Here is a 27985-nt window from a genome sequence, read left to right on the forward strand (position 1 = left end):
GTAAAACTACCACAAACCCCGGTTCACCCTGAGATAGAATAGATTTATTAGCAAGAGGTAATCAGGAAACATATATTTTTACAAAAAAAATGGAAATATTATTTTTTTCCCAAACAAGCTGTAAGTTGAAATAGTTTGAGGACTTGAAAGAGAATTCCCATACCACGAGGTATTGCTTACAGCAAGTGTTGTGTGAGTGGAGCATGCCTGCCACTGCCGGGGAACCGTGTCAGGGACTGTACAATGTAAAAAACCCAGGTACTATTCACAGAATAAGCACTACATTACTATATCCTGCTAGCGGGTGGTTAGCCAGGATTACAGTAGATGTAATAAAAACACTCGTCATCTCTAACTCTACGTCATGGTACTCAGAGTGGGCACAAGGGTACGGATCTACAGCATATCAACAGGAGCCGGATGCAGCGAGGAGAGGCAAGGGGATGCTTCCATCTTCCCGACTTCGGAGGGACCAGGGCAGCAGCCAGGGCTCCCCGTGCCCGGCCAGCACGAGGGTGGCACACACACAGAGGGCAGCTCACACCGAGGGACAACCTTTAATGCCTTCCCTTCTCCCACCTTACAGAGTTTGCCGTGGGATGTGACCGCCAGCACTGCCCGAGTGAGAGCTGCTCTGTGCTGCCCCAGAGCCCCGCGGGGACACACCTGCCCCGCGGGGACACAGGGACTCACCTGCCCGACCACCAGCCCCCCAGGAGGAACAAATGACAGAAGTGACATCATCGAAAAGAACCCGGGACTCCAGCGAAGTGTCGATGCGTTAAACCTTAACCGGGGCGGGGAATCCTACGCGAGGTGTAGTGCGGCCTGGGGCGGGGGCGGGGTTGCTGGGGGAAGCACAGACGGGGAGTCACTCCAGGGCGTCCATGGAATATCTATGTACAGTATGGTATAGCCAGTGTACAGGGCGGCCGCCGCCGCGCTCACGAAGGCAGCTTGGGCTCTATCCGCAGGGAAGCCTCGTACAGGGTCTCCTCGTCCATCACACACGACTGGTCCAGCAGGTACTGCGTCACCTGGGGACGGAGCGGGGCCCTCAGCGGCTGCCACAGCTCACCCCCCGGGAGCTGAGGCGTCCAGAGCCCGGAAAATGAGGCGTCCAGAGCCCGGGAAATGAGGCACCCAAACCTTGGGAAATGAGGCGCCCAGACCCCGAGAAATGAGGCGTCCAGACCTCGGGAAATGAGGCACCCAGACCCCGGGAAATGAGGCACCCAAACCTTGGGAAATGAGGCACCCAGACCCCGGGAAATGAGGACTGATTTCCCCAGGAAACAAGGCATCTGCCCCAGAGAACTGAGGCACCCAAACCCTGGGAAATTAAGTGCCCACCACAGAGGGTGGCTGAGACCTTTCAGCTCATCACGCTGGGGGCCAGCATGAGGCAGAGGGCAGCTGGTGCTGGCAGGGGGGTGCAGGACATCCTCTGCTCCCTGGGGAGGGGGTGCTGCCCCTCAAGAGCTGTTTCTGAGCCTGTCCAGGGTGCAGCTCTCGGAGCACTCCGAGCCTGTCCATGGAAGCTGCCCACTGCAGCAAGTCCTCTGCTCCTGGGGGAGTCTGCTGGAGCCCCCAGCCTCCCTCCATCCCCTGCCCCCTGCCGGCAGACTCCAGCATGGAGCCGCCGGGTGTTGGAGGCTGAGATGCTGTGATGGAAGAGGGAGATGAGGAGCAGAGCGTGCCCCCGGCTCTGGGACAGGGCTGTACCTTCGGCTGGTGCTCGATCTTGTAGGAGGTTTGCTGGAACTGGCGGATCTCCCTTATGATGTGTGAGATCTGTGTGGGGACAAAACACAGAAGGTGCTCGTGGCTCAGCCATCACCCAGGGAACCCGTCCCAGTGCCCAGGAGGGCAGGGGCACCCAGCACAGCACAATGCAAAGGCCTTTTTGTCTCTTGCAGACATTGGGAACAAGCCCAGGTGTGTGCAGGGGACACATGTGGCCTCCTGGTGCTGTGCAGGTGAAGGTTGAGGGGACACAGACCTGGCCACAACCACCCCACCCCAGCCCAGCCCCCAGTGCCCACGGCAGCGGGCTGGAGCACTCACCATCCTCATTTTGGAGAAGTTCACCAGGCCATCCTCAGTGTAGTTGGGGGTGCCCTCCTCGATGAAGGCCAGGTCAGTCAGGTACATGCCCAGGTAGGGGACACATGGAGGGTCACAACTTCAGGAGTAAACCAGAAGGAAAGGAGGAATAAAACCTTCTCACTTGGTAGCTTGGGGCAGGGCAGGGGAGAAGGGGACAACTCTGCAGTCAGCAGAGCTGGAAGGATTCTCTCTCATATAGGAAGGCTCTTCCAGGGAAGAGCTCCTGGGCCTCATCCCCGGCAGGACAGGCAGGACCTGTGGCTGGGCCCCTCACAAAGCCATGGGATGCAGGAGATGAGCTGAGGGCAGCTTTGACAGAGGTCAGGAAAGCCTTTAGAAGCTTCCATGGGCAACCTGGTCTAGTGGAAGGGGGCCCTGCCCACAGAGAGATATGGAACAGGATGAGCTTTAAGCTCCGTTCCAACCTAAACCATTCTGGGATTTGATGATCCTATGATGGTGATGGGGAGAATTGTTCTCTGGTGTCTGGCAGTGATTTTTCCCTTTGCAGTCCTTTTTATTCCCATCTTCCCACACACTGCACAAAGGAGCCGCTCAGTCCTGGGGATCGCTTTGCCAGCCACTGTGCTGGCTCCCCAGGACCCTTCAGTGCAGGCTCTGGATGATCCCGGGAGCAGAGCTCAGGTCCCCCCACACCGCAGGCCCCAGAACAGCCGGGATCAGCCATGGCAGAGGAGGAGAAGCACCATTCACTCACTTTTTCAGTGCCTCCCTCAGGTTCTTGAACCTGCCCTCCGACGACACCAGCTTCTGGAGTTTATCAATCAGAGCCTTTGTCTGCAAGAAACCGAAATGCTGCTCTGGAAGAACCTGCAGCCAGGGGGTGAAGCCTGCAGAGCCACAGGGTCGCTTCCATCCCGCCCTGCCCGGAGCACAGCACCCCACCAGCTGTTCCTACACCTCCACAGGCACAGCTGTGCCCTGGCTGTCACAGCTGGCTGCTGTTCAGCAGGCTGTGCCCTGGCTGCCTCCCCCTGCTCGCACCTCTGCCCTCACCATCGCCTGTTTTCATTCACAGGGTTATCATTTCACAGCAAACCCGGCTGCTCCTGGCTGACAGGAGCCCACAGTGGTGCCAGCTCAGCTCAGCTCTGGCTCTGCACCAGCTACTCCTGTACCACGTACCTCAAACAAAATTCATCCCGCTCACCCACAACGGGTCTGAGGAGCCCAGAAAACCAGTTAAAGAGAGTCTCTGAGTACAGAGAGAAGAGACTCTCTCTGTGAAGAGAGTCTCTCCCTGCAGCTACAGGGGCTCTCTGGGAAAGCTCTGACTTGCAGGGTGGGGCCAGCATCTTCTCACAGGTAACCAGTGCTGGGACAGGGGGAAAGGAGCGGTGCCAGGAGAGGTTGAGAGTGGATATTGGGAAAATCTCTTAATGGCTGTCCAGCCCTGGCACAGCTGCCCAGGGCAGTGGTGGAGGGACTGGAGGGGATTAATAGATACGTGGACATGGCACTTGGGGACACGGGTTAGTGGTGGCCTCGGCAGCACTGAGGGAACAGTCGGACTTGCATGGTCTCAGAGAGCTTTCCCAACCCAAACAATCCCGCGATTCCACGAACAAACCCCGCTCCAAAGCAGGGTCAGCCTGCCCCCGCACCACCTCCCTCCTGAGAACCACCCAAAACACCTTTCTCCGTTGGGCAACTCCTCCCCAGCGTGCCTCACCCCACCCACCGGGGGGGCCGCCCCTACCTGCTTGGAGACCTTGAGCCAGGTTTTCTTGAGGCGGAAGATGGCACTGCGGTTGAGGGAGGAGGTGATCTCCAGCACGGCGTTGTAGTTGTGCAGGCAGCGGCAGATGTCGGCCACCGCCACCCACTTCTCGATGGCGCTGACACGCGCGTTGATCTCCTCGTTGCGGATGATCTCCGACGCGATCAGGTTGCTGACCTTGGGGAGACACGGCGCCCAGCCTGAGCTTCAGGGTGATCCTGGGTGCAGCTCCGTGCCCTCCCGCCCCACAGCGGGTTTTAGACTCCCCAGTGCTGCAGACCCCTGGTATTTCTGACTGTGAGAGATTTTAGCCTGCTAGCAGCTGCTCACTTTTTCCCCAAGGAAAAAAATTTCTCAAGGAAGGTTCTTCTCAAAACAATCTCTGCAAACAACTCTCTCCTTTCTCAAAACAATCTTTCTCCAGCTGGAGTTTGCTGTTTCTCCAGTTTAACCACTGGCATTAGACAGGTGTCGTTCCTATTCACCAACCATGTTCAGTCTGTGTGGGAACACCTTATCAAAGGTAGTTGGAATTAGACAACAAAGCTTTTTCCTGTGCTCTTTGCCTTCTGAAATATTTGGAGTCTCTCATCTTTCTTTGGTGCCCTACAGCGACCCAGCAGCCCCAGAGGAGCAGCTGCAGCAGGAGATGCTCCACCTGCACAGGTTCCCCGGGGCAGGCAAGGCCCGTGGGGCAGGTGACCCTCACACAGCCCAGCCCTGGGGGGCTGAGCTGCCTCCCCTGTGCCCACCGCCCTGTGCCCTGTGGCTGCACCTACATCATTGAAGTGCTTGGTGTTCTTCATGATGTATGGAGTCCTCTCATTCTTCTCCAGCTTCATCCAGCCTTGCCCAAAGAATTCTCTGCAAACCACAGTGGTCAGGTCAGCTTTTATTTCCCAGTTTTATGGGATGTCCCAGCCCTGCAAGCTCCACTGCCCCCACACTGGATGGGGACCCGGGGGTCTTTGCCCCCACACTGCTGGAAAGGGCCCCATGGATGAAAGTGTGATGGCTGTGGGACGGTCTCCCTGAGTTGAATACCTTGGGGACACCAGCAGAGGACCACAGGATCAGGACTCAAATCTGCACTTGAGCCAAGTCTGGGCTGCTGGCAAAGCCCAGGAAGGCTTTGCACTCTGCGGGGTCAGCCCAGCCCAGCTGCCCGTGAGGCCCCGGGTGACCAGAGCCACCTTTCCTGACCCGTGGGGATCACTCACTCATAAGGGATCTTCTTGAAGACCAGGTGATCCAGCAGTGTCAGCTGTTCTGCGATCTCCAGGGCTGAGTGGTTTTCAAAGGGCTCTGCCTTGACCCCCTCGGCCTGCGGGACAGAGGAGCAGTGGGGCTCACCGGGCAGGTGCACAGTGAGAGCTCCCACACACCATCACCACAAACCCAAAGCCAAGGCCAGGCTCCCAAGCCAAGGGGTTTTCCCCAGCAGAGCCGGGGTGTGCGGTTCTGTGCTGGTCCAGGGGCACCCCGGCCCTCACCGTGCCCGTGCCGAGCAGTGCCAGCTCCTCGCAGCCTTGGAAGCCCCACGGGTTTAATCACACGCCCTTATGGCTGTTTAATTAACAAAGCACCCAGGGATCCCTGCCGGAGCACCACTGATCCTGCCCAGGAGTGCCAAGACGGCTCTTCCAAGGGATTTCCAGAAAAGCAGGGGAACAGGGATGAGCCCTGTCCCCACGGCCTGGCTCTGGCCAAGCAGCACCTGCAGGCACAGGCAGGGCTCAGGGTGGGTGACACCCTGGGGGTGACAGCCAAAGCCTGAGGTCCACTGACTGGTGACTGTCCTCACACCAGTCACAGAGACACGGACACTGACGCCCAACCCTTGGTCACAGCTCAGGCCAGCACCGGGACCAGGCTGGTGCCACTCCCTGCCACACCTCCACCCCCGCCGCCTTCAGGGGACAGATCAGCCACTACAAACACAAACCCCACCGACATCCCGCCCAAATAAACCCCAAACAGCGCCGGTGACACAGAAGAACCCCCCAAGAACAACACACGCACAGGAGGCATGAGGCAACAGCCCTTTGCACAGTCCCTTGGGACAGGGATTGGGAAAGCTCCAGCAGACAAACACTCTGGGCTGCCCCACAGCTCCAGGGCACCTGGAAGGGCTGCAGGGACACTTGAGGGTGCAGCTGTGGGGCACACCCCACCAGAGCCCAGGGACAGGGGGTACCAGTGGCACCTGTGCAGGGCAGGGGGCTGCAAGCACCCTGGAGGTACCAGCCGAGGGTCAGCACCACACAGCCCCCTGCTCACGATGTGCACCCCAAAACCCAGGGCACCCTCACGTTCCCACCGCCCCTTTGGCTGCAGGTGGCTGCTGCCCAGCCCGAGGGCAGAGTGAAGTCCTCAGGGCCTTTTTGTTCTCTCCTCTTCAGAGGAAGTTTCCAGAACACGCAGTCACGGGCAACAGGTCAAACAAGGGCGACTGGCCCCCCGAGAAGCCACCAGCAGGGCCAGGGGACAGAACCTTGGGTGTTTCAGGTGCTCCAGGCCAGTTTCAGGTGGCTCTTGTGTTCGTCTGGGAACAGGTTTGGTTGGGTTTGGTTTTTTTTTCAATGCAGAAGGGCAGCAAGTGCTCTGCAGCCACCCTGGGGGCTCTAAAGCCATGGCACATTCCCAGGGCTCCCTTCCCAGGGAGCAGCAGTGATGCTGGCTGAGCCAGAGCCCATCACCTGGAACTGGAACAGCTTTGGGGACAGGGAGGACACGACGGGAGCCCCTGGGGCTTTCCCATGTCCCTCCAGCAGGCGCAGGCAGCAGCAGGCAGGTGTCTCCGTGCCCTCTGCAGCCACTCCGCTGACTGCGGGGGGAACACTGTGCCTGTGGGCTGGTTGCTGCTGTCTCTGCCTGTGACAGATCCAGCTGTGCTCACAGCTGGCCCTTCCCCAAAAAGCCTTTCCCTGCTTTGCAGCTGCTCCCCTGGCGCTGGGCTTGGAGACCCGCTGTTCCCTGTGCTGGGTGTGCCGGAGCTCCAGGACCTTCGGCTGCTCCCCTCCCACCACCCCAAGCCGCGGGGGCAGGCAGGCAGGCAGGGAAGGAGTATTTACCATCTGCACAACCTCCTCCAGGGTTATCTGGTTGTCCCCCGGATCCTCCTGCGTCAGGGTCCTGCGGCACGGGAGGACAGGATTAGCGCAGCTGGGAAAGCGGCAGCCCCAGCCAGCCCCGGCAGGGCCCCGCGGCGCGGGGTGTGCACGGGGGAGGCACCCAGCCCGTGTCCCGTGAGGTCCCTTCAGTCCCATTGCTCGTTTGAAAGAGAAACCCCCCCTCGGCCGAGGCCCCACGGCCCCAGGTGTGTCAGCGCTGCTGCAGGACAAGTCCCTGCCCTCAGCCCGGGCTGGGCACGCCCTGAGTGCCAGAGCTGCCCTGGCGGGCACAGCCTGGCCACGGGAGCCACGGAGCCGCCCCGGGACCCAGCGGCGCCCACCGGGCTCAGCCTGAACCCTGCACCCACCTCGGGCTGGGGTGGAACGCAGCCAGCACCACCCATCCTCCTCCTCATCTTCCTCCCTGGCCCCTCCCGTGCCTGCTGTGACTCCAGGCGACAGCCAGCAGTCGGCAGTGTCACCAAGGGCCACCTCCTGCCCACGGCCCGTCCTTCACCTGATGATGTTGGCGGCCGCCTTCCTCTCCTGCGTCAGGAGCTCGGGGTCGTGGATGACCTCCTCCAGGAAGCCGATCACCCGGAACTTCAGCTCCTCGTTGCTCTCGAAGTCCTGCCAAGGCCGGCACGGCCGCGGGATTACTGTGCTGGCAGTGACACCGATCCCCGGTGCCCACACCCGGCTGGGGCAGGGGCTGTGCTGGCAGTGACACCGATCCCCGGTGCCCACACCTGGCTGGGGAAGGGGCTGTGCTGGCAGTGACACCGATCCCCGGTGCCCACACCCGGCTGGGGCAGGGGCTGTGCTGGCAGTGACACCGATCCCGGCTGCCCACACCCGGCTGGAGAAGGGGCTGCCCCTTCCCGGCGAAATCCTCGCACAGGGAGGCGGCAGCAGGCTCACTCAGCTCCATGGCATCGGCATCACCAGGCCCGGGAGAGCTGTGTGACCTCCCAGTGACAACCAGCACCGCTCCCAGTGCCCCCAGTCACCAGTGCAGGCAGGGACAGGAGAGCAGGGGGAGCTCCCAGCCCTGAGCCCACCCTGAGCACCCCACCAGGCACCAAACCCAGAGACTCCCCTTCCTCTGCACCCAGCCAGGGGGTGATGGCAGGTCCAGCTCCCCTCCCCTGCACCCCGGCTGTGCAAACACTGGGATGTGAACCCTGTTCCCCTGCTGGGGGATCCCGGCTCCTGCTCCTCGCCATCCACACTCCTTTGCTTCATCAGAACCCCGACGCCAAATTGCCTCTCAGCTGAATCCTGGCTGAGCTACCAGCATGCAGCCGCATTCCTGGTGTCAGGGTGGGAGGGGGAGAGGGAGAGGGAGAGGGAGGGAGCCCCTGCCCACCTGTGAGTGTTTGGACACCCAGTGCCTCAGCACGTTCAGGACACGGTTGGTGGCCGCTCTGCGGATCACAAACTCCTTGTCCCCGTTCCGCTGGTCCGTCGGGAAGCCTGAAACTGCCAGAGGCCCCTCAGCACAGTACAGCTCCCCCAGCAAGGGCTCTCAGCCGCTCCAGGGCTGCCAAAGGAGCACCCCCTTCCCCAGCTGCCGTGTCAGGAAGCACCAGGCCACCCGGGGCCACCCGTGAGCCGCTCATCCCTTGGGCAGAGCCGTGCCCAGACTGCCAGCACTCCCAGGCTCTGGGGGCTCTTCCCAGCCAGAGTGTGCCAGGAGGGAAACCGCTGTGGGGACAGTGGGCAGCCCAAAGGCGTCCCCCCGGGCAGGTACCTGCGCTGGCCAGGGACATCCTGCGGTACTTCTCCTTGGTGGGGGTGCCCTCGTTGGCCCCCGCCGTGGCGATGGCGAAGGCAGAGGTGGCGGACAGGGCGCTGCGGGTGCTGTCCAGGTCCCGGCAGGACGTCATCACCATCCCGTTGTTGTAGGAAAACAGGGAGAAATCTGCGGGAGGAGAAACCCAACACCCCTGTGGGCACTGCTGCTGCCTGGGCAGGCCCCACGCGTGCCAGCCCCCAGCACACGGGCACGCCCCGGACCTCACTCGGTACCTGATGAATTTTTGCACTTGACGGACTTGGGAGTCGTCGGAGATTTGGTTGGGGAAGCTTCAGCCTCTGCTTCATCGCTGTGGTTGGGATCCGTGTCCGACTCTTCCCTGACAGACACCTCTGAGCCTGGGAGGAATGGGGAACCCCTTTACACCCGCTGCACACAAATACAGCCACGTTTAATCCTTCCCCAGTCTCCTGAAGTCTGACCCATTCCAGCTTTGGATGCAGCCCCCATGTACAGGAAAGGTACAGAGTTCTGCCGTTTCTGGGGGGTATTTTGGAACAGGGTTTTTCTTTGAGGTGGGGGGCTTTCTGTGCTTTTTTTGCTTTTCTTGATAAAAATTACTGAGGTTTCAGGAGGCAGGCCCTGAACTGGCCCCTCTCCACCAGAGCCCCCCAACCCCACACCCACAGGGACTCACTCTGCTTGCCTGGCAGCGCCTCCTCCTGCTTTTCCGAGGCCGCTTCTCCTTCGTCTGGGATTTTGTTGGGGTAGCTCCCGGACACGTAGAGCTTGTTGATGTCCAGGGTGGTCTTGCTGAAGGGGGCCATGGAGGAGTAGACGCCGGCGTAGCCGTTGGAGGAGCAGCTCAGGGCTGCCAGGTCCAGGGCCTTGCCCCCGGTGATGATGGGGATGTTGAGGGACAGTTTCCTGCGCCGGCTGGGCGACGACGACTTGCTGATGGAGAGCGGCGGCGGTGACGAGAACTTGCGGTTGGCCCGGGGGGACTTGGGGGGCTCCCCATAGAGCAGCTTGTTGTTCTGGCTGTTTGCAAACAGGAGCTCCAGGGACCTTGGAGAGACAGGCAGAGGCTGAGCTGGCACCTGCCCTGCCCAGGAGATCGTGGGGATCCCCCGGTGGCACTGGGACCCCAGGGCATCCCCCCAGGCACGGCAGAGCCAACGTGAGCCCCACCAGCCTGCAGCCAGCACCTGGCCCTCCCAGGATTGGGGACACCTGCAGAGCTTGGGTTCATCTCCTTCCCCTCTTTGGGGGTATCCCAGCTCGTGGGGACCAGTGACAGTGCCAAGGTGGCAGAAGGGACAGGACAGGCCCCAGGGCAGCAGGGACAGGGGGGCAGCAGGGACAGGACAGGCCCCAGGGCAGCAGGGACAGGGTGGCAGCAGTGCCAGGCTGGCAGCAGGGACAGGACAGGCCCCGGGGCAGCCCTGCAGCCTCACCGTGCAGGGATGGCGCTGATGGGCTTCTTGTAGATGGTGATGAGCTTGTCGAGGACGACGAGGGCGGTGGTGAAGACGCGGTAGGAGTGCAGGAAGGTGTTGAGGAAGTCGATGCTCAGGAAGCGCAGGTCTGTCAGCCTCTCCAGCAGCCGCTCCACACTGGCATAGCGGATCTGCAGGACCTTGCAGGAATTCATCGTTTTACTGAACCTAATGTCAACATCATCACAATACAAGCTGGCATCAGACCTGCAGAGAAACAAGATATCTGTGGTTCCAGCCTGGAACGAAACCAAGAGACCATGGGAATGATGCAGGAGGAGCCCTGTTGGTACGGGGTGTCCCCATGGAAAGCGTGGGTGGGAATGCTCCCAGGGGGAAACCTGGAAATCCACACCCTGGGATGGGTGGAGTGCTCAGCAGGCAGAGGGATGTGGAGGGGCCATCCCCAGGTCACACAAACCTGCCTGGCAGCCGGGAATGGGGCAGGAACACCCCCGTGCTGCCCCATCCCATGGGCTGGGACCAGCCCCCCTCGTCCCACACGTGTCCCAGCACAGCCTTTGCCCCCCAAGGACCTACAACAGCCCCCGTGCCCCTCCCTCCTGCCACTTCTAGCCCCTCTTTACTGTTATTTTCCTCTAAACTGTCCCCTTTGCCATTCCCACCCCCCTGAGCACACACAGATCCCTCAGCAGCTTATCACCGCTCCTAATCACCACACAGGAACAGCCCTGGAGCACATGGGGTGGCCACGGGGGTCCCAGGGAGGTCACAGTGGTCCCGAGGCTCCTGGCAGGCACAGGAGCAGTGTCCCAGCCCTCCTCCACACTCACTTGATCATCTGGGGCACGGTGACCTTGGAGTTCTCCTCGAAGGCGTTCATCATCAGGCCGTTGCAGCGGATGTTGTCCACGCACTGGGGGAGACACGGGCGGCGGGTGCAGGAAGTCAGGGCTTGGCTTTCTCCAGAGCACACACAGCCCTGCTCACTGCAGGGCCCAGCAGCGCCAGGAAAGCTCCCGGGGTGCAAACCCGGGCGCAGTGGGGCCGCGGGCACACAGCAAACCAGGGGTTGACCTGCGTGCCCAAACCCGGGGCACAGCCCAGCAGGGATCCCGTGGCAGCCCCTACCTGGCTGATGTCACTGGTCCACGCAGCCTTCTCCTGCCGGGACGAGGCCACCAGGATAACGGTGAATGATGAGGAATCTTTCGGCTCCACCACGATTTTGAAGTCAAGGTGGTCAATGTCCTGTGCTGATGTTTTGGCTTTGGAGCAGAAAAACCCCCCGCGGTGATTGGGAAAGCCTTTCCCAGCCCCTCTCTCCCAGCAAGGGCTTTAGTCAGCTTTCAAGGAGGGTTTATTCAGGTTTTTGTGGGTTGCTGGCTGCCCCAGGAAGGTCAGGTCTGTCTAAGTGTGGCTCTGCTTGGTTCACAGTAAACAATTAATCTAATCAAACCTCGACGGTGGCTTCCTCGAATCTTTTGGCACCTGGATTCGATCCACCCACCGACCACCCCCAGCCCCTCCCCAGCACGTACCGTCCTCGTCGGTGCTCTCGGGCTCCTCCACCAGCGTGCAGTCGATGAGAGAGATGACACCGTTCTGCAGGGGGGCAGGGGCTCAGCACCGGGGCCCTGGGGGCTCCCCCAGCACAGCCCCACCCAGGGCAGGAGCCAGCCCCCAGCAGTGGGACCCCCCCAGGGCTGGGAGCTCCTCCGTCCTCGTCCCCCACCCCAGGGACGGGGACAGATCGATGTCCCCAGGGGAGGGGGACACACACACACAGAGCTCCTGCTTTCACTGGGAACAAAAATCTGTGCCTGCTGGGATCCCTGGGCTTTCCCTGTCAAACTGATCAACTAATTTGTTTATAAATTATTTAATAGGAGCTTTAAATTTAATTTTCCCAAAGTCTGTTGTCGCAATTAGCAGCTCTTTGCCACGGATTGTAATTCTTCAAAGTGGTAATTTAATGCCAGTAACAAGCAATTTCTGTAAGATTCCTGCTCAATTAACTGCCAAACTCCCCCAAATAAACACGGGGGCCCAGGGAGTGACCAGAGGAGCCGGGAGCATCACAGGCAGCCCGGGTTGTGATTCCAGCTCCTTCCAGAACTGACTGTCAGCGTTTCTGCTGCACATCAGGGCAAATTCTTATCGAGATCTTGTAGTTTCCCATCACTCCCGTGACTCAGCTCCGACCAGGACCAGGTGAAGTAAACCCAGGTGGTCAAAGGCCACCAGGCCAGCACTCCTGGGGCAAGGGAGGGCAAGGTGGTCCCTGGAGCCCAGAGCCCGGCCAGCTCAGACCACGGCTGGGCCACCCTGTGCCCGTCCCCAGGCCGGGGAGCAGCAGCAGCAGCAGCAGCCGCCCCTTGGTGGGATCCCCTCACCTTGGTGAGGTGCAGCTTCCCCCCGGAGCCGCGGGTGCAGATGATGAGGTGCTTGGAGAAGAGGAAGCACTGCCGCTCGCCCTCCTTCCTGAGCGACAGCGAGCCCAGCCGGCCCCGCGTGATCTTCCCCTTCTCCGACATGGGCACCTGGATCAGGGAGCCTGCAGGGGACAGGGCGGGGAACAGCTCCCAGCGTGTCCCCAGGAGCCAGGGCTGGCCCCAGCCCCCCGGTTATGGTCACCCAGCAGCGGGGGACACCAGCCACGGTCCCAGCCCACCCTGCACCCCACCCCAGGGCGCTCCACCCGGACGGGGAGCCCACTGAGCTCCTGCTGCCTCCCGGGTTGGGGCATCAGGAACAGCCCAGAGGGACCTCCCGTGCAGTGATGGGGACAAGTGCAGTGACAAAACTGCCCCGAAGTGCCAGAAGTGCCCCAGCCTGATGTGTTCCTGGTCAGCAGAAACTCAGAGCTGAGGTGTATCTTTAAATTTCACCAGAGCACACTGGACAGGGCCGTGGGGTTCACGTTCACCACAGAGAGGAGGGAAGGTGGCGCTGACACAGACCTTGCCTGACAAAGGTCTGGCTGGTGTCCAGCAGGATCTCACACCCCTCGATGATCATCCTCTCTATTGCCAGGTTTTTCCGGATGTTTTCAGTCTCGCTCACTTCATCGTGCATTATCCTGAGGGACGGAGAGGAGAAAATCACAGCCGGGGTGGGATCTGCACGAGTTTTCCCAACCCCTTTGGACACATGGTGGGGCTGCACCAGCTGAAACCCAAACTGAAGGAATATCGAGGGAATTGCAGCAGTATCCAGCCAGACAGAGCCAGAGCCAGAGGTGACCTGTACATCTGCCCAGGCTGTGCCTCCAGGCTGATAAATATTGAAATGTGAGCGCTCGGAAATCACAGGGTTCAGATTTAGGGCAGACAGATCCCCACGTCACCAGCCCCCTCTGATATCCCTGCTCCTCGAGGAGTGGGAAAAGAGATGGAAACTTTACAGAGCTTAAAGTGCACGGGTGGGTTTGGCACTGACATCCAGAACGCTCCAGCCCACGGGCTGGGGAGGAAGAGGATAAAAACCAGGGAATTATGGCCAATTCCAGTGCTCATGTGCAGATCTCAGAGGTACTCGGTGCCCTCCATGGGGCAGCCCCACCAGCCCTGAGCAGAGGACAGAACCAGACACTCGGAGCCATCCCAGCCCTCTAAAGCCCTCACTTCATCATCCAGGAGCCCTGGGAAGTGCTGCCCCTGGCCAGGAGCAGCCAGGACCCGTGCCACACCCCAGGGATGGATCAGCAGCTCTCACCTGGACAGCTCTTCCAGCTTGGACTTGGCATAATCCAGGCTGTTCCTCTCCACGTGTTCGTGGGGCGTGTGAGCCAGCAGCTCGTGCAGGGTCAGGATGTACCTGGGGATCTGCAGCACCAGGGACAGAGCAGGGGTCAGTGGGGACAGCAGGGGCCCACCCTGGGCTGCTCCTGCCGTGCCTGGGGACACCCTGACCTGAGCAGTGAAGCTCCTTGTGCCAAAGCTGAGTGAAGAGGGGGAACAACGAGGGGCTGTGCCCGGGAGCCTGCTGTTCCCGGCCACAGAGGTGTGCGGTAACCAGGAGCCAGCAGCACCCAGAGTCCACTGAGAGGGTCCCAGGAGCCGTGTGGGACCACCAGGCTCCAGCCCCAGGCCACCTCCACCCCTACAATGCCGGCTCTGGGGACAGGGTTTGCACAGTCCATCCCACCTCCCTCAGCACCCCTGGGGCCAGCCCTGGCTGCAGGGGTCACCTGGAACATGGGGTAGGTGAGGAAGGTCTCCAGGGTCCTCTCCTCGCAGTCGGGCTTGGCCTCGTAGTGCTTGAGCAGCTTGTCGAAGTCGCGGTTCTGCTTGCAGTGGGCCAGGATCTGCAGGCTGTACTGGTGGTTCCGCACAAACTCCTGGTAGATGTTCAGCATGGGCAGCAGGATGTCGAACAGGTCGGCTGCAGGCAGAGCAGGGGGCGTGGGTGGGGGGCTCCAGCCCAGGCCCCTGACCCCCCTCACCCACCCACAGCAGCCCCCTGCTCCTTGTGCCCCCCAGCTCTGCCCAGCCTGAGTTCAAAGAGGGTCTGCTGGGACCCAGTGCTGCTCTCCAGCGTCAGCCTCCCTGTGCTCCATTCCCAGCTCCCAGCAGAACCAGGAACAGCAGAATTTGGTCACTCTGGGGTTTTTACTCTGTGGCTGACGTGCCCGAGTGAGGACACACTGTGCAGTGTGTTTTGCTGCTGGTGGGCAAACGCCTGAGGAGCTGCAGAAGGAGAAGGAGCAGCAGCAGCGGGAAGAGGAGGAGGAGGAGGAGGAGGCAGCAGCACTCACCCAGCACCAGCGTGGGCCAGCTGGAGATCCGCGCCTTCAGGCCTTGGTAGAAGATTTGGTGCAAAAACATGATTGTTTCGCTGGAAGAGGAAGCAAGACAGGACTGAGCCAAACCAAGAACAGACAGGCGACTGAGAGGTAAAAAAGGAGGAATTAGACAAAACGCGCAGCCCGGGGGAGCAAGGCAGCCGTCGGGCTGGCGGAGGGGCAGCTGCTCAGGGCAGTGCAGAGGGTCCCTGCGGGCACACGGAAGGATGGAGCTGCAGACTCCCAGGGAGCACCCAGCACCAGGAGGGCAGGGGGTGTCCAGAGCTGTGGGGATGCCCAGGGTGGAGCTCACCTGTTGAGGAAGATGCTGCTGACATCGTCGTGGGTGATGGGCGGCTTCTTGGAGCTGGCGGCCATCCGCAGCGGCCGCAGGAAGTTGTTGACCAGGATGTGCAGCTGCTGGACGTACTCGGCCTCGGCCTCCAGCATGCTGAACACCACCTGGTTCCTCTTGCGCATGCTGTCGGCGTGGGGGGACCTGATGTAGTCCTGGATGATGGTCTTCCACTTCCTCCGGCACAGCCAGCCCCGCAGGAAGCTCTGCACCTGAGGGAGCAGGGGCTGGGGGTTAAGGACAGGATGGAGGGCCAGGCAGGGACCCTCCCTGGCTCTGCACCGAGCTGTGTGTGCTGCTGCCCCTTCCTGGGGCTGCCCTGAACGCTCCGGGCTGCCAATCCAACAGCTCAGTTAAATACCTGGCACCGGCTGCCCAGAGCAGCCGTGGCTGCCCCATCCCTGAGTGTTCAGGGGAAGGTTGGGTGGGGCTTGGAGCAAGCTGGGACAGTGGCAGGTGTCCTGCCCACGGCAGAGGGTGAAGGAGATGAGGTTTAAGATCCCTTCCTTGTGTAACGGGGCACCCACAGCACATCCTGCTCTGTGCCCAGGGCTCCTGCCCCCAGCACAGGGGCTCCCTGTGGGAATGCTGCCGGGGTAGTGGCTTTTCCTTTGCCAAGATAAAAGCTGTGACAGCCATGGGAGCAGAAGTCAGAGGGGCTGGCAGTGCAGGAGCCAGCACTGGCCGGGACACCTCATGCTCCCGAGAATGCTGGAATGCCAACAGACGAGCTCCCACTCGGGCACAACACATTTTCCTCCCAAAAAGCCCTGCTGACAGAAGCACTTGCTCAGACACCTCCTTCAGCCCCCCACGGAGCGCGTCTGCCGTGCCTGCTGGGCTCCCCCGGGTGCCAACCCTCGCCACCACCCACCTTCTTGATCTTCTTGATGTCACTGTCATCGTCGCTGGGCGCGCTGCTCTGGCTGGCCTGGATGCGCTCGTGGTCCTTGAGCAGGGATGCGATCTGTGGGCACAGGGGGGAGCAGCTGCAGCACTGCCGGGGGGCTGAGGGGATCCCGGGGGCTGAGGGGATCCTGGGGGCCGAGGGGATCCCAAGATCTGAGCGCATCCCAGGAGCTGAGGGCATCCCAAGATATGAGGACATCCCAGGAAGTGAGCATATCCCGGGAACTAAGAGCATCCCAAGGTGCTGCTGTGCTGGGGAACAGCGTGAGCCTCTGGCTCGGTGACAGACACGGGGACACGCTGAGCTGGGTCTGTCCTGATGGACATCACAGGCTCACAGAGCCGCAGACCCACAGAGAGCTTCAGGCTGGAAAAGTCTCGGAGATCATCAAGTCCACCTGATCACAGCACCACCAGGGCCACCACTAACCCACCGTTGTCCCCAAGTGCCACATCCACGAGGCTTTTAAATCCCTCCAGAGATGGGGACTCAGTCGGTGGATGAAGCAGATGGAGAAAGGTGGCAGGGCTGTCAGGGCTCCTTGAGCTCTCACCGACTCCTCGGTACCCCTGAACCCCGTCAGGACCGGGACCTGGACATCCTGATGGGTGCCCAATCCAAACCCCATCCCTCTTTCCCCAAAAAAAGCCTTCACAGCAACTCAATAAACATGACTTGGAGAGAAAATGGCAGAAAAATCTTGAGCATTTGGCCCCCAAAATGTGCAGGCGGGGAGCAGCCCCCCCGGCCCTTCCCGCACTCGTGGGATCGGAGCCATCAGCTCCCGGGTTTGGCTTTCACTGTTTCTCCCTGTACTTTCTCTCCCTCCTCTGCTCATCGCGTGTCCCGGCCCCCACGGCCAAACCCGCCTGGAAAGTGACAGGGAAAGGCAAGAAAGCAGCACATGTGCCACTCCGAACGTGGGAAATCGGGAAAATGGGATCTGGATTTTGATTTTGAAGAAGAGAACAGGAGGAAACAACTTGTAAAGAGGACTTTTCCTGGGGCAGGGGGGAAGATGTCCCGTTCTGGGCAGAAAGGAGAAAAAAAGGTGGAGTTTGGAGTCTGAGCTGTTTGGAAAAAGCAGAAACACACCAGAGCTGGTTGCCACAGGCTCAAGGTCACCGATCCAGCTCCTATACGTCTGTTTCACCCCATTCCATTCCATGGATCAGGTGTGAGAGGAGATTTTAGAGCTTTTTGCGCACCACAACGCATGGCCAGGGATTGTTATTGACCTGCCCATCTGAACCCAAAAATTCAAAGTTTAAGGAAAAGCCCGCCATGAGGACAGGTGAAACCACCCTCACTGCCTCTTCAGCCACTCTTGTGGGGCGATGCTGAGGTTCTGAGGGATCTGGCAGCAAGGTCTCAGCCCTGCCAACTCGCTTCCCCTGCCTCTACCCCAACGCCGCTGCCCGAGGAGGGTCCATGGGGAGGGGCTGGCAGCAGCCCCGGGGTGCCCCAGGGTACCCCACACTTCCCCAGTGCCCACCCACCGCTCCAGCAGCGCCAGCACCAGCCGTGGGCAGAGCCCAGGCAGTGAGGGGCACGGCGGGCACAGTCCTGCAGGGCAGAGTCAGGCAGCCCGGGGATGAAACAGGAGATACCCCACAGCACCGGGCAGCACCTTTAGCACGGAGTGTTCTCCCTCTGCCGAGCACCCCCAGCGCCACAGAGCGTCACCCCCACTGCCAGGCAGCTCCTGAGCCTCCTCATCCTCCTCCTCCTTCCGGGTGCGCCAGGGACACGCGTGTCCCTCGGCACCGTCTGCTGAGTCACCTGTGCACCTCGCTGCTGTCTGCCGTGCCCGGCCTCGGGTCCCCCTTCCCACGCCCCGCACCAGGGAATTGCTGCCAGAGCAGCCCGGGCTGACCCCGCAGGAGTGCAGAGAGCAGCATCTGTGGGGTCACAGCAATCCCCTGGGACCCCTCTGCCCCGCTCAGTGTGCCCCACTGCAGAGCTGCCCCGGCTCCGCGATCCCAGCTGGACGTGGAGCTGCTGGAGTGATTCCAGAGAGGGTGGGACAGGACGGTCTGTGGGATCCCTCCCGACCCAAACCATCCTGGCATTCGAGGGTACAGCCACTGTTTTCTCCTCTCACGAGAGGCAAGGACCAGTCCCCCAGCCCACTCCCCAGTGCTCCTTGCTGGTGTGAGCCCCTCCGTGTGGCGACAGCTTCCAGGGACCCTCTCCAGCCCCCCACACGCACAGTGCTGGGCTGGCACAGCCACAGCCACTCCTGCACCACTCCTGCCAGGAAAATCCCGGAGGGAGGCGATGCCCTGGCCCCTCCTGCGGGAGCAGGGCCAGCCCTGTGTCACTAAAAGCAGCAGAAGGACCCCATGGGTGACAGCCCCGGCCCCTGCCCACGCGGGGATGCCACCACGGGTCAGCCCGGGAGCGTCAGCGCATCCCCGGGGCAGCGCCGGGCGCTTCACCTCGGCCTTGAGGCGCTCGATCTCGATCTCCCCGTCCTCGATCTGCTGCCGGAGTTGCTTGGCAACAGTCTTCTCCGTCTCCACGATCTGCAGGAGATGGAGGTACTTCTGCATCAGCGCCTCGTGCTCTGTCGCCAGGTTCCTGTAGCTGCAGCAGACACGGCCGTGAGCGTCCCTCCCCCGCAGACCCTGCCCCGCGCCCCCAGAATGGCCCCCCAACATCGGGGGCTGCTTTTGCCTCCTCCTTGCCCACCCGCAGCTCGCACCCCGGCTCGGGGAACAGAACAGGGGGCAGCTCCTGCAGCTGGGAATGCTGCTGCTGCAAAAGGGCCCATGGATGTGGGTTCCCACAGGGGGCAAACAGAAAGGAGAGAGCCAACTTTAATGAAACCACAGGAGTCACAAAAGACCCCCAAACACCCGTGGCCAGACCCCTGTAACCTGCGACCTTCCAAGGGTTTAGGAAGGACGTGTGTGGCACAAGGTCCTACAAAGTCCTGCTCCTGGCAGGGGCTGCAGGGGATGGCGTTTCTCCCATTCCCTGCTCACAGCTCCCACCTGATGCCACACCCCACTGCCAGCCCAGCACCGCTCCAGGCTGCTCTGCACGGCAGGTGGGCTGTGCCAGCACTCAGGGCACAGACAGGAGCCTGGACAAACCCTTCCTGACCAGGTTTGCTATCCCAGGCGAATCCCCTCCCGATGGCCTTTCAGCCCGAGGGTGAATCGGGCACCCCCTGGCTCCAGGCTGGGACAGGCAGTGCCAGCCTGCCAGGGTGGCCAGTGGCATGGGACTGGGAATGGGGACAGGGGAACGCCTGAACACTCAGCATGGGGGTCCCCAGCATGGGGCTGGGGGGCAGAAGCGTCCTGCTCTGCCTGCTGGCAGTGTCCTGCTCACTCTGCCCCCCCAGCCACGGCTCCCCCTGGGCCCCCCCGCGGGCACAGGGCACACCTGGCGTGGGCTATGGCTGCCACCCACTCGTCACAGTCCTTGGCGTCCTCGGTCCTCAGCTCCAGGGTCTTCTGGTTCTCGTGGTTGAAGTTGACAGTGAAGTAGTGCTGCGGGGGCGAGCACAGGGGTCACGGTTACCCCACACGGGGCTGGCAGAAAGCACCTCCTGACCCACCACAGGCTGGCCCATTGTGAAAAACAGGTTTGGAAACGCACCGGGAGCCCGGCCACGGCAGGCTGCCCCCAGCACAGCCACGCCACAGGCGAGGAAAACCCGAGGGGAAGTCTTGCTGGGCAAAGACCCAGCCTCAGAAAAACCTAAACCCGCCAAACCCACCCAAATCCAGGGCGCTGCAGTCCCCAACCTGGGGACACCGTCACCTGGGGAACGGGCAGAGGAGTGAGGAGGCTGAGCTGGACCCGCATCCCCACTCCCATCCACAGGTTAATGCTTGGACCTGATGGTCTTAGAGGTTTTCCAACCTCAGTGATTCCCTGATGCTCTGATCCCTGCCTGTGTGGACAGGAGCCCCGGGGGCACACGCTGGAGCCCCGGGAGGTGATAGCGAGCCGAGCGCGGGTCCCCCGTGTCCTGCTCCCCGGGGCTCGGGGGGTGGCCGCGCTGCCGGGCTATTTTTATCCTCCCTTGACATTTCCAGTGTTTGTGCTAATTGCGTGCGGTGCCGCCGCCGGGTTTGTGCCGCTCCTCTGCTTCCCTGCAGTCTCCAAGGAAACAGGTACCACGCTGCAGTGCCGGATACTGCCCGGAATAACTGGGCTAAACCAAACCCACTGGAACGAGCTCATCCTGACATCATCTGCTCCTCCGCTGGGTTTCATCAGGGACCTGAATGCTCAGGTAAAAACGGCCTCAAAGCCGAGGAGCAGCAGCCTGGCAGGACCCGGCCGCCCCTGGCTGTGCCGTGAAAACACTGACGGGCACCACAACAGCACTCTTCCCTTCCTGCCCGCGATCAGCCGCAGGGTGCTGGGGAGAGGGACCCCCAGACAGGCACAGGAGGCTCTGGGTGAGGCCGGGGGGGCAGGGCAGCAGCAGCACAGACAGAGCCAGCAGCCCCCGCCCGTGCCCACCCGGGGCTCAGGTCTGGGGGTGGCATCCTTGGAGCTCACCCAGCCCCTGCAGCAGAGGAGGAGAGGGGGGCCGGGAGCCCTCACTGCCCACGGGCACAAGCTTCAGAAACAGCTTTCACCTCTGGGGAGCAACTGCAGGGCCCCAGTGAGGATGCAGCTCCTCCACTTCTGCCATGGGGCCCCCAAGTGCAGGATCTTTTACTGCTGGGCCTGGGGACCAGATTTCTCCTCATGGAGCCGTCCCCATGACAAAATACCACCATCCATCACACGCCCCGGTGTCAAACACCGCCATCCATCGCCCACCCCTTCCCCAGCCTGCCACTCTCAGGCTGCCCAGAGCTCCATGTCTGCCTGCAGGACACCTCTGGAGCTGCAGCAGCTCCCCAGCCTCTCACATCCCACCCCCTTTCCCTCCCTCCCACTCCCAAAGGCTTTTACTGGCAAGGAGACAGCTCCGGGGAAAAATTCACCAAACACTTGTGGTCCCTACGGGTGTCGTTCTGTACCCCAGCTTTACACCCACCTGACATCCCTTCCCTTGTCACTGCACCAACAGGAGCTCATCAGGTTGGCAAGGCTGGAAATGCCCCCCTAAACACCAGCGAGGTGTGGGGGAGCCCCTGCAGGCCCTGGTGCCCCCGGCAGCTCCCGGTGCTGCAGGAACAACCCACCCCGAGAGCACGGTGTGCACATTCCCACTCGGTGAGCCAGCACCAACAGCCCCAGCCCAGCTGAGCCCCTGTGGGGCTGGAAACACGGGGAGACCCTTCCAGGAGTCCCCCAAACCTGTCCCTGCCCGGCAGGAGGGCAGGAGACAGCGAGCCCTGGGTTGTCCTTCCAGACCCCCGTGTGTGCCCCCAGGGTCTGTGGGGATGGCACGTGGGGCGCCCTTTGTGCTGCTGGGGGTGACAGCACCCACCCAGAGCCCCACATCCACAGCACAGCCTCGGTTAGAGCGTCCTGACCTCCCCCAGCACCTGGGAAAGGAGCATCCCAGGGCTCCTGCATCCCAGGGCTCCTGCATCCCCAGGGCTTCTGCATCCCTGCATCCCAGGGCTCCTACATCCCTGCATCCCAGGGCTCCTGCATCCCAGGGCTCCTGCATCCCACGGCTCCTGCATTCCTGCATCCCAGGACTCCTGCATCCCACGGCTCCTGCATCCCTGCATCCCAGGGCTCCTGCATCCCAGGGCTCCTGCCAGCACACACACACCCCGCTCCATGTGCTGCTCCACTTCATCCCCACACAATTCCCAGGAAGTGCAGCGTGCTGGGAAGGAGGAAGTTATTTTATATTTGAATAATAAAACTCCCACCACCTTTTATCTCCGCCTACAAGATGATCCCTCTCTGCCATCACAGTGACACATCGCACCAACAGCCCGGGGGAGCTTCCCGGCTCTCGCTGGGTCAGGGGCTGAGCGTCCCATCAGGGCAGGGACAGACTGACGGACAGACCCCGCACAGGACCAGCCACTCATGGCTCCAGGGAGGGGGCTGGGAGTCTCAGGAGGAGCCCCCAGCCCCATCACTCAGCGTCCCTGGGGCAGTTTGTGCTGCCCAGGGCAGGGCACGAGTTTCCCAATGCGTTACTCTGCGGGGGAACCAAAAGGGTTTTGTCCATTTATGACCTCAACAACTCCCAGCCCTGGGACCGGCCCCCCTCATCCCAACGCCCTCGCGCTGCTCCAGCCAAACCGAGCAGATGCGGTTCCGTGAGGGAACCCGGGACACGGCTCACCCTCGCGGGGTGCTCTCAGCCTCCCCCGTTCCCGGGGTGACCCGGCACGGCCCCGGCGCTGCGGGGTGTGTGTCCGTCTGCCCCGCAGGACACACAGACCCCGGGCCCGCCCCTGCGGGATGCGCAGGTACCCGCAGCGCGGGGATTTCCCTCGGGAAGCCGCAGGGGACGCGGCAATTCTGCCCGAAATAACGACGCGGGAGCGTTCCAGGTCAGCACGGGAAGCACGAAAGCGCCTCCAGGGGCACCCAGAGCCCCGTGACCCCGCCGGGCCACAGTCACCCGGCTCCCCCCGGGCCACCACAGCCCCGTGACCGTCACCCGGCTCCCGCAGGCCCTGCCTGCTGCGGGGGGGCGGCCTCACCCGGGCCCCCGATGGGCAGAGAGGGGCAGAAATAAACTCAAATCAGATTTAAAGCGACCCGTCATTTCCAAAGTAGAAAACCAACCTCTCTCGGAATTTTTTAGAATTCACAGGAGGGCGTTTGTTTTTTTTTCCAGCCCGGACAACCCAGCAGAGCCCTGGGGTTGTTGTGGTTGGGGGTGGGTGCTCTGCCAGCACCCCCACGTGTTCTCTGGAGAGAACCACCCCGGCAACACCAAAGCAGCGGCTGCCATCCTTTCCTGGCTTTGCGGTGCCATCGCAGGGGTCTTTCCTCCCCCGGGGATGTCCCCCACCATCCCTGGGAGCTGCCTGCCCTCCGCCCTCCCGGGGTGGGCAGATCCACGTCCGCCCGTTTGTGAGGCTGATGGTTATTCCAGCTGACACAAAGGGCAAGAGGAGGAGAATTTTCCTGCTCTGGATGGATGAGTCTAAAAATCCACAGCCAGCCATGGCAGCTTTTAACATCCCTGACCTACATACTATGTGCTCTGGGAAAACAGGACCTCGGAGTTGGATGCTCCAGCAGCTCATTTCCGTGCTGACAATAAGAAAAAATATCCCAGAGGCTGCAATTTCCCTTCTTTGTTTCAGTATGGGCTGTCAGGATATTTGGAAATGGATACTAGAGGTGAGCATCACCCTCGTGGAGCAGGCTCTGGAGTCATGCGCAGAAATATTCACAAAATAATTAAAATAAATCAATTTTCCCCCTGATTTTATCTGGTGATGCTGGCAGGCAGGCAGGCATTGCTGGGACCAACACTGTGAGCATCCCCCTCACTCAGAAATCCCCACACGGCATCACTTAGCACACTAATTAATTAAAAACCCGGTGTCACCCCAACGCTGCTACCTGAATAGTTTGAATAGAAACTTGAACCTGAATAGTTCAGGTTTAAGCCCACAAATTATGGTTTACAGTCTCCAAAAAGTCAGATTGCCTGGAATGACATTCAGGTGGAAGAATTCTCACTGCCCCAGGTGGCTGATGCTCACAGCCCTGCAGCCAGTGCTGGGATCTGGGGATCCAGTGCCTGGGACATCAATCCCAAAGCCTGGAACAGCTTGGGAGCTGCCCTGCCCAGGGTGCCCGTGGGTGGCCTGCTCGGCCCTGCCCCACTGATGGCATCTCTCCTCTCTGAGCACCCTCCACGCTTTGGGGGTGCCAAGGAGAACCCCCGTGCAGGGATGGGCAGGCTGGGTGCCGAGGCCCCACTGCTGCACCCTCGGAGAGCTGCCCAAGCTCTGGCACTGCCAGAACAGCTCCACCAGCAGGGCCTGGGGCTTGGCTCTGGGAGCTGCTGGCCTGGCAGGGGCTCCTGCCGGTCCCCAAAGCATCCAAATGTTCCAGCAGCCCCAGTGTCTCAGGAATGGGGGCCGCAGGACGGGGTGAGCTCAGTGCTCTGTGGCCCCATCCCTGGGAAACGCTCTGGAGATGGGGAAGGGGATCCCCATCCATGGGCAGTGTGTGCTCAGGAGCAGCCCCAGCCGGGGAACACAGCTCAGCACCTGAGCCACAGAGCCTGGAGCCAAGGGCTCTGCACGGGGCCACTGCCTGACTCAGCACCACCCTGACTCCGTCTCAGAGTTCCTGCTCAGGAACATCCCATGGCACTGGGACACGGGTCTGGAAACTGCCCAGGGCAGTGGTGGGGTCCCCATCCCCAGAAATGTTCGAACTCTGTGTGGATGCAGCACTCAGGGGCACGGGGCAGGGGCAGCCCTGGCGGTGCTGGGGAATGGTGGGACTGAACGGCCTCAGGGGCCTTTTCCAACCTTAGTGATGCTGTGATCCCAAATCCAGCTCCAGGCCGGACCCATGGAGCAAACCCAGCTGTGATTCCTGTGACGTGCAAAGGAGAGCCCTCACCCCATGCTGGGGCCTCCCCTGTCTTTGGGGCTGGGGTTGGAGCTGCTCTGGGCCTTGCACCTGCTCAGCTCCTCCAACAGGATCTCCCCTTGGCCTGGGGCACCCCACGTCCTGCCCACCCCTCTGAGTGCCCAGGGAGAGGGAGGGGAGAGGTGACCCTGTGAAAGGACACCCCAGCACCGTCACCTCAGGGCAGCAGCAGGGCTGGGGTGTGGCACAGTCCAGACACCACAGCAGAGGAAAAGGGGGGTCCCTCCCAGCCTGGGTCCCCCCAGCACCGAGCAGCCAGGTCAGAGTCCCCCCAGTCCGACCCCACAGACCCTTCCCCAGGCCACAGCCTGACCTCGGCCAGCAGGGAATTATCTTCCCCATCCAACTGGTTGGAAGGAAAATTCATTTCTGGAAAAGCAAAACAAAGTTTCCAGAGGCAGCAAATTCCTCTTTGGTGTTCCAGTTTTCCGCATGTCTTTGCTCCCTTATTCTCACACACACCAATGCTAAAGTCCACTGTTTTCCAGGGAAAAAATCCCCCCAAAGCAAGATTTGTGTACATTAAGAGAGAGGGTTTGGATGCCTCACCTCTTAAAATTTCTCCTTTGCAGAGGACTGGGAACCTTTCAGGCTCCACTCCAGCAAGGAAGGAATCCAAACCTGGAGCTCCTCTGCTGCAAGGAGCACTGACTGTCCTCAGAGCTCCAGCTGGAGCAGCTCGCGTAGACAAATACCCTCAGAACACAACTGACTGAGACCAGGGGCAGTGCTAGAAATTTCCTCAGCACCTTCCCTTTGGAGGGAGGCTTTGAGTCCCAGGTGAGCCCGCAGTCGAGGCTTTCCCCCCGTGGGGAGCCCGGCCCCAGCCCCGTGCGCCGCCTGTCCCTCCCGCCCAGCCGGGCTGCGGAGCTGCCCCATCAATATTCGCTGCTTATCTCATCCCTGGGCCATTAATTAGCTTGCAGAACAGCGGGCACCCAGCGCTCCGGCTCCCGGGCCCGTTTGGCCTAAGGAATTACAGGGAATTACAAGCCAGGCGTCGAGCCGCAGCAAAATCCACACGGGGCAGCGGCAGGGGGGGCGTTTGCCATGGCAGGAGCTCCCTGTGACAGCAGCCCCTCACCTACAGCCAGGATCAACACTCCGGCTGCAGTGGGAACTGGAGAGGGGACGTGACATCCTCCCCACGGCGTTTGCATGGTGAAAAATCCCTCCTGCACGAACACGAGGGCCCAGAGCCTCGATTCCAGGCTTCACTCCAGCCTGGCCAGGAGGGTTGATTGCAGCCTGGCTGGCAAACTTCATGGAAGCTGAACTAGGAGCACACAGCTTCTGATACTGGAGGGACAACAGTGACAGCCACACAGCAGAGTGACCGACCCCTCGCAACTACAGACCCCCCTCGCTGCCACAGCCCCCGAGGTGCTGCACCGAGCCCCAGCTGGGCAAAACCCACAGTATTTTCCTCTCCACAAGGAAATATTCCTGTGCTCCAAGCCAGGAGGGAGGGATGTGCCAGGGAGCAGCGGTGCTGCATGCCTGGTTCTCTTGGCAGGCTTTTCCAAGTGGCAGGAGCAGCCACAATTAGGGGGCTGGTTTCCCCCCGGGCTGCCCCATGCCCTGGGGTGCCGGGGGTGCCCCCGGGCCCCATCCTGCAGTCTGCCGGCGGCACTCCCAGCGCCTCCCCGGAGCCAGGCAGGAATTATGCAAGCCCTGCAGAGCCGGACCCGGAACGCGCCGTGTCTCCCGCCCGTGCCAGCGGGATGGTGGGGCCGGGACCCCGCGCTGCTGCCCCTGAGGGGCTCCGGTGCCGCTGTGCCTCCCGCAGGGCACACGTCCTCCCTCCACACGCCGCCAGAGGGTCAGAGGGTGAATCCAGCCGGCTCCTGTCCGAGCCGAGGGCACTGGGGGTGGCTCTGGGAGCGTTGGATGGGGATTTGCCCCCGCAGCTGGCAGCCAGCCCTTCTCCCCCCTGCCTGGTGCCATCCCATCTCTCCCGGCTGCTACGGCGCATCCCAGCCCCAGCAAACCACCCCAGACAAACACGCCACGTCCCCGCCGTGCCGCTCCAGGAATAAACACCCTGCCCAGCCGGGAAAGGCACAGCTGGAGGGGAGAAACCCCCCTCCGGGGCCCGGCAGGGGCTGTGGTGCTCACGGCCGGGACCAGAGCAGCCCTGGGGCCGGGGGACACCTGGATTCGCCCAGGCTCTGGCAAAGGCTTCTGTGTTTCCGCGCTGATGCCCCGCAGCCATCGGCGGTGGCAAAGGGCGCTGGAGCCCGGCGACAGCACGGGGGGCTCCGGGGACCCGCACTCCGCTTTCCCCCCGCCAGCGGCGGGGATGGAGCTGCAAACCGCACACGTGGCGAGCGGGAACGGGGCGAAATCCGCCTGAAAACAAGGCCCCGAGCTCCCCCGGCGGGCAGCGCGCACCCACCGCAGGCTGCTCACACCGCGGGCAGAGCGCGGGCGCACGGAAGGGGCAGACGGGCTGCGGGAAGCAGCGGGGCCGGTCAGCCGGGCCCGGCCCACGGGGGCCCCGCGGTGCCCCCAAACCCCGCCGGGCCGGGCCGAGGGGGACGCGGGGCTCCGCAGCGCCCAGCGCGGCCGCTGGGAGGCGCCCCTCAGCCCCGCGCTAATTACCGGCGGTTAATTAGATGCGAGGGCGAGTGGGGGTGCCCCGGACAGAGCCCGACACCCCCCAGAATGAACCCACCCGCTGCTCTGGCTCTGCAGCCCCGGGAGTCATCCCCGTTTCCCCGCACAGACCGGCCTCATCCTCACCTCCCCACCCCGGTCACGCGTGGGGCAGGTCACGGGCGCCGGAAGCTCCGCGGGTGCGGGGCCCGGATCCCCGCGGGGCATCCTCCCTCCCCCTCCGCGGGGCCCCCCGTGTCGCCCACCTGCTTCTCCAGGGAGTCCTTAGCCGAGAGGGGGGGCTTGGGGGAGGGCGCGCGGTCGCAGACGCAGCCCTCGAGCAGGTAGAGCCCCGAGGGCCGGGAGCTGGAGTCGGTCTCGAAGTAGAAGAGCATGTTCTGGAGCAGCGCGAACCACTTGGTGTGCCATTTCGTGTTGTCGGCGCTCCGCTTGCTCAGGTATCCGCGCCGGGCCCCGTCCTTCTTCGCCAGCAGCCCCAGGTGGGCGACGTGCCCGTCATTGAGCCGCATCCCCTTCTGCATCCTGCCGGCACCGCGCTCACATGGCCCCCGCCGCGGGCGGGGCCGCGCCGAGCCACCCCCGCCGCCCCCGCAGACCCCGCGGTCCCCGCAGCATC

The 27985-nt window shown here is 62.0% G+C and overlaps 1 protein-coding gene across 4 annotated transcripts; it reads right to left on the reverse strand.

The window, feature by feature from the left end:
- Positions 1-26: 26 nt before the first annotated feature.
- On the reverse strand, positions 27-27940 carry RASGRF1 (Ras protein specific guanine nucleotide releasing factor 1). 4 transcript variants are annotated; one of them, XM_066196203.1, is made up of 27 exons: positions 27615-27940; positions 19630-19736; positions 18675-18822; positions 16198-16290; positions 15282-15535; positions 14942-15021; positions 14375-14568; positions 13900-14009; positions 13146-13264; positions 12579-12739; positions 11724-11787; positions 11314-11450; positions 11016-11098; positions 10180-10389; positions 9420-9790; positions 8995-9120; positions 8717-8887; positions 8333-8445; positions 7481-7593; positions 6925-6985; positions 5071-5174; positions 4630-4714; positions 3830-4027; positions 2828-2907; positions 2068-2185; positions 1726-1794; positions 27-1037 (listed from the first exon to the last, which is right to left on the reverse strand). In XM_066196203.1, the coding sequence occupies exons 1-27, from the start codon at positions 27888-27890 to the stop codon at positions 945-947; spliced, it is 3738 nt and encodes a 1245-aa protein (XP_066052300.1). In that variant the 5' UTR covers positions 27891-27940; the 3' UTR covers positions 27-944. The 4 variants fall into 4 exon arrangements, with proteins under 4 accessions (XP_066052300.1, XP_066052299.1, XP_066052298.1 ...); XM_066196202.1 differs by having other exon boundaries at positions 9429-9790; positions 10180-10428; XM_066196201.1 differs by having other exon boundaries at positions 8333-8439; positions 10180-10428.
- Positions 27941-27985: the final 45 nt, after the last annotated feature.

The sequence above is a fragment of the Chamaea fasciata genome, unplaced genomic scaffold, assembly GCF_029207755.1.
Source record: "Chamaea fasciata isolate MVZ Bird 193981 ecotype frontalis unplaced genomic scaffold, bChaFas1.0.hap1 SCAF_14, whole genome shotgun sequence".
Taxonomy (NCBI): Eukaryota; Metazoa; Chordata; class Aves; order Passeriformes; family Sylviidae; genus Chamaea; species Chamaea fasciata.